The 12,558-nt window shown below is 29.6% G+C and overlaps 1 protein-coding gene across 1 annotated transcript; it reads left to right on the top strand.

The window, feature by feature from the left end:
* Window positions 1-6,329: 6,329 nt before the first annotated feature.
* Window positions 6,330-7,113, top strand: LOC149494577 (uncharacterized). The gene has a single exon (XM_089723758.1). It carries the CDS (start codon window positions 6,535-6,537, stop codon window positions 6,901-6,903), a length of 369 nt encoding a protein of 122 aa, XP_089579884.1. The 5' UTR covers window positions 6,330-6,534; the 3' UTR covers window positions 6,904-7,113.
* Window positions 7,114-12,558: the final 5,445 nt, after the last annotated feature.

The following is a 12,558-nucleotide window of genomic DNA, read 5'->3' on the forward strand; positions in this document are numbered from 1 at the left end:
GCATTATGTTAATTTTTATGATTTATACTTATATTTCTAATTTAAATCTATATTCATTTCCTATAACTAGCTATTTAAATGAATTCTGAGTTAAGTGTTCTGCTCAATAAATCTCGAATCAATTTTAAAAAAAAAGTGGAAAAATTTGTTTAAACAAAAGGATAAGACTACAGTACACAAGTTAAACTTTCTGTATTGAAGCAAAATTTTTGTTCACCGTCGATTTAAAATATTTAAATATGAACCATTAGATCTAAAGTTCACTAGATTATCTGCTACCTATAAGATAGATAATAAAAAAATTATTTTTATTTTGTAGCTAAGTTTTTATTATTAAATATGAAAATAATATTTAAAAATATTTGATAATTACAGTAATAGATCAACAATTCAATTAACGGATCATAAAAATACAATAATATATGCTAATAAAATAATTATAAACAATAAAATTATTAAGGAAACGAGTTGTTTGGACTAACTAATATTAATATATATAGTTTAGTTGGTTCATTTTGATTCTCTTTTGAAATAATTCAAAGTAAAACCCGTTCAGTTTGGGATCCAGTTAATAGTTTAAGAAGACTAAATAGTTTCACAAAATTAAACCTCGGAAATTAACCAATGTATTTATTAAATGAGAGGAACAAATTTGTGATTATAACTAAATTTGAGGAGTTAAATAATTATTTATCATTTAAATTAACTGGAAACACTTTAAAAAACGTGAACATTTGTTTCTTTTTTTTGAGAGAAACACTTCTTTATTTTATGTTTATCAATATTAAATCCTCTTTATGGGTGGTCTTAAAGACTCATTAGTTTTAAATGACTTTAGATGTATATAAAAAAAATTAATTTATATAATTAGAATCAATATACTTGTCTATGTCTATTTTCTTTGTACCCTTAATTTAAATTTCTAGCTTCGTCCGTGCCTACACATGATTTATGGAACTATTTATGTCTAGTTGATCATCTAATAAAAAAGGCATGAGATAAATAATAATATCAATGCTTTCAATAGAAAAAGACGAACAAAAAGTAATAACTGGTAATTTTTCAAATGGTATTCATCTATCTACTTGATATATGGGTGGATCGTACATAAGGTGTTAACAAGTATTACCAGTGGGTATATTTCTTTAAGAATTCAACTTTTCTATTTTGATTTTAAAATTACATCCTCTGTAAATTCCCCATAGGAGTTCCAAAGGAAACTCACTTGTGATTGTTATTAGAAAAAAACAGTGTTCTCTCTCTTTATCATCCTTGAGAATTTCAATCCTTCATCTTTCTCTCCCTCTCTTTCTTACACACATAGATGGGGAGTTTAATTGGGCATGTATTACCAGGCATAGCATTTCTTGCACTAGGTTTATGGCATCTTTTTAATCATATAAAACTCTTCTCTCTGTAACCAAACTCCTACATACTTCTCTATGGTTCCCATTCTCAAAAATAAGGTACCTGGAACTTTTCTTTATTATGGCTGGAAGCCTTATCTCCTTGTCCATGGAGCTTTTCATTGGGCCAGAAAAGCACCAACCTTTTGATACCGATGGTTTACAAAGTTAATTGGGAGAATGCTTAAATTGCCTCTGAATTTGAGAACGATATATACTTTGCCCAGAACTCAATTTTTTTTGTAATTATCACCCTAACTTTACACTAAATGACTAAAAAGACTCCATTTGTAGCCAAAAAAGAATAAAATTATAATTTTGATATTTCCACAATTATTATTTCTAATAAAATAATAATTTTTATTTTTAGTAACAGTAATAGTTTGTCGGTAAAAAAAATTTCACTTTTTTTTTCTAAAAATATTGGGCTTTTTATTCATTTGGTACGAAGTTAATTCTAGATAAATTGTACATTACTCCACCTTAGACTAGGTAGCAAATTAAGCCTTATTCCCTAATCAGTGGTATAAGAGATGATGTTGTTAATACCTAAAAGAGAAAGCAAAAGAGAGATGAGAAGATGAAGAGATTTTGAAAATGCAAGATTTCGAAAGGTTTATTCATGGCAATAAAAGTGGAGGCGAGAAGGTGTTGTTTTGGAGTCTGATGAACACTATTTTTTCATACTCTAATAAAGAAATTATCTACATAATATAGGTTCTTATATGAATTTAAATTACTTTACTAGTAGAAATAGGAAAGTCACATAGAAAAATTATTGTGTAATAATATAACATTTATAATAATTATCAATTTTTTTTTTTTTTTTTTACCAATAGAATGAGAGAAAAATGCTTAGAAAAATTCAGAAGCAATGAAATAGTTTCTATTAATAACTAGGTGAAAGCTCGTTTATTACTCGACTTGCTTTGTTACTGCATTGTTGATTCCAGCCCAAAAAACTAAGCCCAAGTAAGAGGTCCAAAAAGGCGGGACTCAAGAGTAATAACTGAAAGACATGCCAAGAAAGCTACTTGGCCCTCAAAGCCCAAGCTTTTAAATACCATACATACTTAGGATATTATATATATTGTATAGGTGACATAGGACTATAATATCTTAGGATATTCACTTTTCTTGGAGAGCACTCCTAGATCTCCTATAAATACATCTATTATGTTTCTCATCTCATTTTCTCTCTCTTCTATATCCCCTTTTCTTTTTCCAACTCCCAAGTTCTTCAACTTCTTTCCTGTTCCTCTCACCTAATTTTGTTTTCCCTTCTATCTCTGTTTTATTCTCACCCTCCTCTATTCAGACTAATAGGTCCATTACCTGTTAATCCGACCTACACTTAGGCAATCTTGATAGACGCAACCCAATGAACCCTAACCAACCAACTTTTTTTGCCAAACTCGACTAGAGGCTCAACCTTTAATAAACAAACTGAACTATTAGACGATTTGTGCTAAAATGTTTGAGTCATTAGCCGGTGACTGAAGCATCGTCAGCCTAGACAACATGCAAGATGTTACTATGGGCTTACATGATAGTGTTGCCCCATTTAGGATTGCAATGGCAAAATGGACAAGCTGCAATAATTTAGTCATATTTGACATGAAAATCACTAATGCTATTCATTTTGCAAACGAATGATAGAAGTATTCGATCAATCCTTGAGGGCAATGTTAATTTTGCGACCATGAAATAAATAACTAGGTTAAAAACTAATTACATGATAGAACAACGATCGGAACATTTAACTCATGTGAACTTCGACTTAGAAGAGACCAACTAACCTTAGACAGTCAACCTTGTTGTTAACTTTCCCCTAACATAAGGAAGCGACTGTTTTGGACTAACAAATACTAAAATGGACAATCATTCAAGTGTTATGGAGACATCTCTAATGATCATTTGGCCTGATGTTAGCCTTAATTATTCACTTAGGAGAAATAGGAGAAAAGTTAATCCTATTGGGTTCTAACCTCTTACCTAATTCACTTTTACCCGTCCTCATTCAATATGGCATCAGAGTAGGTTTGGCCTAGTACAGTTATTCCTCAGTTCACTAGTGTTGCTCGGCTCTCGTCTGGATGTCTAGTCAACACCGCTGCATTTCAAAACAGGCTCTCACTTGGATGTCTAATCCCCAAAGAGGCCCATCCAATTTCAACGGCAAAAAGCCCAATTCAATTTCAGGGGGAGGATTTCAAGTTTCAAATGTCAACCGAAAGTTCAATCTCAATTGCACTTGAGGGGGAGTGTTAAGAATTCCATATCAACTAAATACCAAATTTATAGAGGGCATATAAGGTTGGCAAGCTAGCTAGCTAGCTAATCAATTAGTACTAATCTTTTAGCATTGATTGGCCCTAGCCCAAGTAAGCCTATATAATATATTTTCACCTCATGTGTTCTAACATCTCATCCAGTTCACCTTTACCCTTTCAAATTCTAATAATTTTTATTAGCAATTAAATAGTATCAACTAATAAAGTTTCATCTTCAAATAATAAAATATGATGTCGACTAGAATTACATAATCTATTAAAAGATTAAAGAATATATATATAAATCGATTTTGATTCGATTCGGTTTTAGTAGTTCTAATACGGTTCTTTATAAGAACCATGACTAGAACCAAAATAATAAATTGCATTCAATGTAGTATGGTTCAACTCCTATTATCTCGATTCTTTTATTGTTTCGATTCGGTTTAGTACGATTCCCAATTCAATTTGGTTTTTTAGGAACCATACACTAACCCTAGTTTTTAACCCAAAGGTCCAGACATGGTTTTATTAAAATCACATTTTATAGAAGTGAAACGTAAGAGCCTGGTTCAAGTTCAACCAATTTTGAGCAAACAATATTATTATACAATTTTTTTTTCCCTAAGCTAGGCATTAAACATTGACTTAAGCATAAATGGCTGAACACTTATTTAATAGTCACTGAACTAAAATCTTTGTGGATTGGGAGGAATTGAAATTTGCTGGTATGAAAGGTATAACATTCACATCCCTTCCGGTACCTTTCACCCGAAGGATCTTGTTAATTCAAAATTTATCAAAAGATGAAAAAGAAAAAAATTGTAAATAAAGCTGACGTGGACCACCATCTCTAAGCAAAACTTTTTTTTTTTTTCCAACAATATTATTCTCTTTTGGTTCAAAAATCTCTAGCTTTTGATGTCAATAATTTTTCTCAGCTTTGCATGTGATATGGCAAATGGTCGGTTGCATGTGGCAGTCTTTGATTGGTGCATGCTTTATGACTATTACGATTCTCATACCTTCAATTCTTGAAATATTCCCACCGTCCTCCTCAAAGTCCTCTTATCCTTAAAATTGGCGAAAAGGTTGGACTCCCTATGATTTAAGTAATATCCACATACCCATGATGTTTATTTAAGTACATTATTTATTTTTTAAAACTTAGTTATATCAAATTTAATTAATTAATATTTTGGTTTTATCTCCATAATTAATAGTTAATTTCTTAATTTTATCCCTACTATGCTATTTGATCTTTCTGTAACAATTGGCTAATGGTTATGAAACTGATTTAACCTAATAATAAAGTGAATTATGCTTAATGGTTAGGGATGAGTAAACATTCACTGCACCGAGAATGCAGACTGAAGTTTTTGAATGACAAATCGACTCGAACTCAATTAATTGGTTCGGTCAATTTTGATCGGTGTTTACCATGTCTGTTTAATTTCAAATCTAACATTAATAATTTTCTATGAAATCGATCCGAATAAAATAATAAATTCAGTTCAAATCGACTAACTCAATAAACTGAACCTCCCTTAAATATCTAACCAAATTGAATCGAAATAGGTTGATTTGTTTCGGTAGTTTTATACACCCCTGCTTATAGTTACTCAACTTGTCAACTAATTTATTGAGAATAGTGTATATATTTCCACTCATTATATGTATATATGAGCAATTATTCAGAGTGAGTGTTGGCCTTTTGTACCAGTGGACTGCAATCTCATAAAATGGTAGGAGTGATCGCTCTCTTCTTTATACTTGTACGTTATTGTTGTAATAGAAGGAGACCAATAATCCAACATAATGTCCTAAAACAAATTAGTGAGTAGTGACTTCCCTAGTAATAATGATAAGCTAGTCAGTATAAATATTTGAATTTCACTTATACAAAATTTTGTATTTTAATGCTAAAAAATAAGTTTTAGCAAATGAGAGAAATTAATTAATATCTTCATAAATGAGTAGTAATACTAATTTTTAATTTTAATCTATTAAATATAAAAGTTTTATATAAAATAACCAACAGGTGCTTAATTTGACAATAGAAGTAATTAAATTTTAATGTCAGTCAAATTTTATTTATAAAGTTAGAAGTTTAAAATCTAAAATTGTTACTCTTTGAAATAAATTTATTTGAAATCAAGTAGGATTATGCGTTTGTGAAATTATTGAACAGGATGAGTTGCTTTTATATATAATTCTATTGTGGATTACCTTATAAGTAATTTTTGTACAAAAAAATAAAGTAAAGAAAAAGAATTTTCTTTATTCAATTAAGCTAATTTTGATTGGTTTTTTCTTTTTACTTTTACAAAGATAAAAAGATAGGAAATGGGATATCCCGTTCACCACTACGGTGAGTCACATGGCATATACTCTCCTCGTGATCTACTAAAATTGATAAAAAATTTTTGCTTGAGAAGATTCGAACTCGAAATTCCCACTACTCACATTTATAAAAAAGATCAATTAGACCACACTTGTATCATATTATTTTTTATTTTTGGAGCCATTTGACATTTAATAAATAAATAAATAAAAACTGTCTCATCCTGATTGACAGTTTTATTAGGATTTTTGCTTAGCATGTTATAATTCCATTTGTAAATAGACAAACATACTAGATAGAATAATACAAAACTTTTCTCTCTCTAACTCCCTATAAAAAAAGGCATGTCTACAGAATACTCCATCACTTTCCTCTTCAAATCAAATCAGTTGATTCCAGAAACCATTTCCACAAAAGTTTCTAGCTCTTTCTTTCATCTCTCTACAAATAACAGAACTCCATAACCTAATTAAACTCTAGCTTCTATCAGAAAAGTTCTACCCTGATCACCATGGCTAGATACTACAATCACTCTTACCTAGATTACATCTCCTACTTCTCTATGCCTCTCCACTTGTTCCTTTTTATACTGATAGTAAGTTTCACATTTGGTCTTTCATGGTACATAAACTATGAGTCTAAGTTTGAGGACATAGCCAACCAAGTGAAGTTGTTTCTAATGCTTTCTCCACTTCTGTTACTACTTATCGTTCACTGCTTATCAAGTGGGGTCCTTATTATACCGTGGCCGGAGAGGGATTCGCTTCATAGAGCCGGTGGTTCGCCGTGGGGAGTTGCTCTTTTGCTTGTTTTTCTTTTGTATATGATCTCTTTTCAATCTTCTTTTCATCAACGTTGGTTCCCTCTAGCTACTAAATGATTATATATCAAAGGTATATCTAAGTATATATGTTATTATTCGTGCGTGTTGGGTTTTGATTTGCAATAGATATTTGTACAATTTGAATTATATTTTATGTAATTACTGTGTAGGGATGTTTTTTTTTTCTTTTTCTTTTTTAGAACTTTTGTATCTTTAATAAATGCAGGCTTTGTTTAGTGGAAGCAATTAACTATTTTATTGATGATATCTCAATTCTAAAATAAATAAGCATGATTAATTAAATAACTTTTAATTAATTTTTGTATAATTAAGAGAAATAAAGTTTGTTGGAGATAATGGACAAAGGTAAATTTAGAATAAAATTAAGGAATAAAGGCCAGTTTGGTCTTCAAATTTAATTAGTAAGATAAAAAAGGTCAGATTCAACATTTTGGGTAAATTTAGCCCTTGAACTTGTATACAACGATTAAAAAGATCGAATTTCACTTTTTAGATCGATTTAACTCTTGAATTTATTTTGATTTTTACAAATTAATAATTGATTTAATTTAACATGATTGATTTTTATCTATTTTTGTGCTATACTAAAAATATCCATATCCAACTTTTTCAACACTTTTGAATATAAATTTAAAATCCATTAAAACATGATTTCTTGTAATAATAAATTTATAAACATACATTATAACTTTAATTTATTCAATATGAAAATTGTATAGATTTCATAAACGATAACCCAGTAATAAATATTAATTTTAAAATATTCAAATTAATATATATTAATAAACTCAAAACCATCGATCAAGATAAAAAGAGATACGATATACTTCATATATAATTTTTCTATATTTTATAATTAATTTATTTTTTAATAAATTAGTCAGTTTGATCCTAATTACAGTTTTAATAAATCTCTATATAATGATTTTCACATTGTAAGCGAGGAAGAATAAATGTTAAATTGACTCAAAATGTTATTTTAAATAAGTTCAGAGATTAAATTAGTTCAAAATATTAAATCTAATTCTTTTAAATGAGTTCCGGGATCAAATTAGTCTTTATTCCTAATATTAATACTACTTTAATTTTCCATAACTGTCGTGTAAATAGAATAAGAAAAAGCCAAAAAGTGCCAGTTAGCGAAATGTATTAATTTTATTTAAAAATACTATTCAAATCCAATGATTTTGTTTTCCAGTCAAAAGGTGAAATGTTAAATATCTTATCGTACAAATTTTATTTCACAGTCCATCAATTCTAGAGAATATATAAATGGTAATTGTTTGTTATCCCAATGTATCTAACAAAGTTTTCAAGCAAAAAAAGTTATATATTGAAAAAGTTTTTGAGATATGATGTCCTTTGTGTTACAATTGTGCGTTTGAAGTTTTTATGTTCAGATTTACCATGCCTTTGAGAATTTTTTTTAGTATGAAAAACATTAGGTATATACTTCTATCTTGCATATGTTATTAAGAGTCTATTGGATAATTTCCTAAATTATATGTTTATAATAAAAGAAAATTATGAGAATTATTTTTTGCACAACACACCTGCATCTGGACCGTATTATCAAGGATTGCCTAATTCAGCTTGGGAGTTAATCACAGTTAAGACTCTTCGTCCCTCTTTGCAAATGTGTTTAGTAGGGAGATCGAATCCAATAATTTTTTCTATATATTTTACTTGCATTGCCAACTCAGTCACGACTAGTAGGTTTTTCAATCTCTTTAGTAACACCGTTTTATCACATTACCTGACTAGACTAAGAATAAGTTGAGTGATTAAAGTCTAAATCTTTTTCCACGCTTGTGATATAGAACAAGTGAACCGTTTTATCACATTACCTGACTAGGCATATAACTTTGTCGTTTTCCAATGATTTGAGGGTTAGAAGTCCTTTGGAACCTGGGAGAACTCTTATATGGAGTTGGTATTAATTTAAATTCTTAGTGGCAAAATGGTAATTTTGAACTCAATAAAATTTGTGCTCCGATTGGACAATGGTGTATCCATTGTGCTTCAAAACTTACCGTTATGATTGGAATGCAAGCAGGGAGAATTTCCTGGCATTAGAATCAGTAAAAGAATCCATTTAAAACAAATTTGGGTATTGATTAAATGAGTTTAAAACCGGGTGAGTATCAAATTAATTATCCATCCTTGGTTTCGATTGGTATGGATTTAAAACTGTAAGTAACGTTTATCCACCAAAACTCATTATATAATCTAAAAATATTTAATATAATAAAAGTCAAGTGAAAATTTAAATGCATATTGAGTTCAATATTTTACTAAAACTAAAATACATTAAAGTTAAATTCAAAACTCCAAACCTTAATATCAAATACTCAAAGAATTAATTATTTAAAAAAAATATTAAAAGACTATAATTTTAAAATTGTTCTTTATTTATATATGTTTTTTCTTTTCCAATGGTATTGTTTATTTTTATCTTCGTCTTCCAAGACTCTGTTGAACATCAACTACAAGAACTTGGTGTGAAATGAATGTAGAAGTTAAAATTTTAAACTGATGTGAGTATAGGTATTTCCAATAAAATTTTTTTTGTATAGACCACCGATATTTGGATTTTATTATTAGGAACTGTCTAATTCGGTTCGGAGAGTATAAGTATTTCCAATAAAATTTTTTTTGTTTAGACTACCGATATTCAGATTTTATTATTAGGAACTGCCTAATTCGGTTTGGAGAGTATAGGTATTTCCAATAAAATTTTTTTTTGTATAGACCACTGATATTCGGATTTTATTACTAAGAACTGCTTAATTCGGTTCGAGACTTAGTTACAGTTAAGACGTTTTACCCTCTCTCTGTAAATGCATTTAATGCGGATCGAACCCAAAAATGTTTTCCATATGCCCGACCTGAATTAAAATTTTAAACAAATTTAAAATGGATATGAGCAATGAAACTTTTAAGTGGAATTAGTGTGAGCAGTGCAAATTTTGCTTGTGCTTACCTCACTCCTTTTTCTAGTTATGACTTAGCAAATCCTTGCAACTTAAGGAAGTCAGGGACCATTTGTCATTCAAAGGTAAAATGGTCATTTTGCAAGTTAGAAACTTCATTTTTTTAATTCTGATGCTGTCTAAACTTCTGATCGTGTGGTCTGCCCCGAAACTTATGGACCTTTGTGCAAAATACCATTGAAAATGAACGAGCAAAATGGTCATTTTGCACCCTATAAGCGATTCGGTCTTCTGTCACTCGAGGGGAAAATCATCTATTCACCCCAAAATTAATAGGCCCCAAGAAAGAGCATATGGATATTTGTTATGGAGCCAGATCGCTCCACCAATCCGAAAATATACAGTTTTAAAAAGATAGTGGCCTGATTCGGTTTGAACAATATAACAAATCAAAGGATTAATCTGATTTATCATTTTAAAGTTAAAAGAGTTCAAATTGAACCGAATCAAACACATAATATGTATTATTTTTTCATATTCATTTAGTTAATTAATGAAATTATTTTCTTTTGAATATATTACTTACGGACCTTTTTTGTTTTCTTATAACAATTGTTATTTTTAAAATTACCCTCAGTCTACTAATACTAAACCGAAACAAACTTAATAGATGGAATTTTCATAAAAGAAAAATCAAACCAAATTGTTTGTCAAATCAAACTGAATTGAATCAATTCGATTTGATGTGATTTTTTGGTTTTTCGGTTTTTAACTTAATTTTTGAGTTAAATCAGTTTGATTTTTAAAACTTTTTAACTTTGTGATTTTATTTAGTAAAAGTCATACTAAACTAATAAATTTGATCAATTTTACCAAATTCTGCTCTGTTGTACTTAGAGGTGAGCGTTCAGTTTCCATCTATCTGAATTTATTTTTACAGTATCTAAATTTGAAACTGAATTAAATCGATTTGGATTATGCTATTTCAATCCAAATTAGCTATATAATAACTGAACTAAAAATCAAAAACCAAACAATTTTATATATTCAAGCTGATCATAATCAAATTTCTAAAGTAATTATCCAAATCCAACCGAAATGAGTTAGTTTAATTCGATTCTCGATTAAAAACCGAGAGTTGCACTTCTGGCCCTAATTTCACATGCATTTTTGATTATATTTATAATCAATTTCAACAAGAAAATGGTATGATCAAGTTCAAGACTAAACTCCAATCTGATTTAAGTTATTTTATCTTACTTTTCAGCAAGCAAACTTAGGGATGCACAGAGGCAGCTGGGTGCAGCTGGCTGTTTTGCAGAGCGACTGGCTCCAACTAAAAGACACGCTGGTAGTCACAAGTTAGCCTGGGCTCTCGCAAGCTTTGCAAATTCCTCGTGCGCAACTGCAATGAGTCACGAGGCAAACGAGTAGTCACGCCCTAAGGGAGGCTATCGTCCCCATAACGCGAGCATTGCGTCATCATACGACAAGAAATAATAATAATAATAATAATAATAAAAAATCTGAAGGTCTGATAAGCGAGTATCGATTGACAAACGATAAATCAATTAATTTCATTAAAAAAAATTAAAAATTGATTCTCAAACTATATTCAAATATATAAAAAGGGATCTTTGTTCAATAACTATGAACTTATTTATATAAATTATGAGCCTTTGTTTCAAAAATTAACTATGAGCTGAAATTAATATAAGTTGGTAAAAGTTAAGAAAATTATAAATGTTAATCAGGTGTGGTTTGTTTGATCTTCCTACCTTTTGTAGAAGATGTAGAAGAGATTATTACCAATTTGATGAATGTTATTTAAAGAGATTCAAATATATAAAAAGGGATCTTTGTTCAATAACTATGAACTTATTTATATAAATTATGAGCCTTTGTTTCAAAAATTAACTATGAGCTGAAATTAATATAAGTTGGTAAAAGTTAAGAAAATTATAAATGTTAATCAGGTGTGGTTTGTTTGATCTTCCTACCTTTTGTAGAAGATGTAGAAGAGATTATTACCAATTTGATGAATGTTATTTAAAGAGGAGGGTTATCCTCTACCATGTAGCCCATAAGATTATTCCAGTCTATTGGACTTTTCACGTATAAAAAAAAAAAATATAATTCATGAGTTTCATAAATCAATCAATTTTATATAACAATCTTTGTATACAAGCCCATGAACTCTAATACAGAAGACACCCTTAATTAAGACCTACCCATTGTATACATTTCAGTCATCCAATGCATTCCCTCCAACTCCAATTTCAAATTCAAAGACCTACCCCACATTTTAAATCATATAAAAGAACACAAATCTTTATTTTTTCCAATGCAGGATTGGAGTTTAGTTCCAGCAAATATATATACAATCTAAGTTATAACAGGCTCCAGAGCAGCAAGCTTTGGTTTATATAGAAATAAAAGAGATGGTCTTGTCTCTACTTTTAGCTTGGAATGGTGTACAGTCTAAAACTCTGAATGCGTGGTTGCATTTCAAAACTGCATGTACACTTTTCTTTTTACATCTCCTCTTCAACTGTCTGGTTCAAATAATGGGCCATATAGAAACAGTAATATTTGACATAATTTGTCCAGTAAGTACCTGAGCTGTCTATATATCAGTTGGCAAGCTACAAAAAGCCAACCAGTAACTTGGCGTTACTCATGTTGGATTTTTCTAGTTCTCAATAATTCAATATCTGTGTCATTTTAGGTAAATTATTGAATGAAATCTAGTTAAATT

This window comes from Jatropha curcas, chromosome 7, assembly GCF_041381405.1.
Source record: "Jatropha curcas cultivar XTBG-Jc1 chromosome 7, XTBG_Jcur_1.0, whole genome shotgun sequence".
Classification (NCBI taxonomy): Eukaryota; Viridiplantae; Streptophyta; class Magnoliopsida; order Malpighiales; family Euphorbiaceae; genus Jatropha; species Jatropha curcas.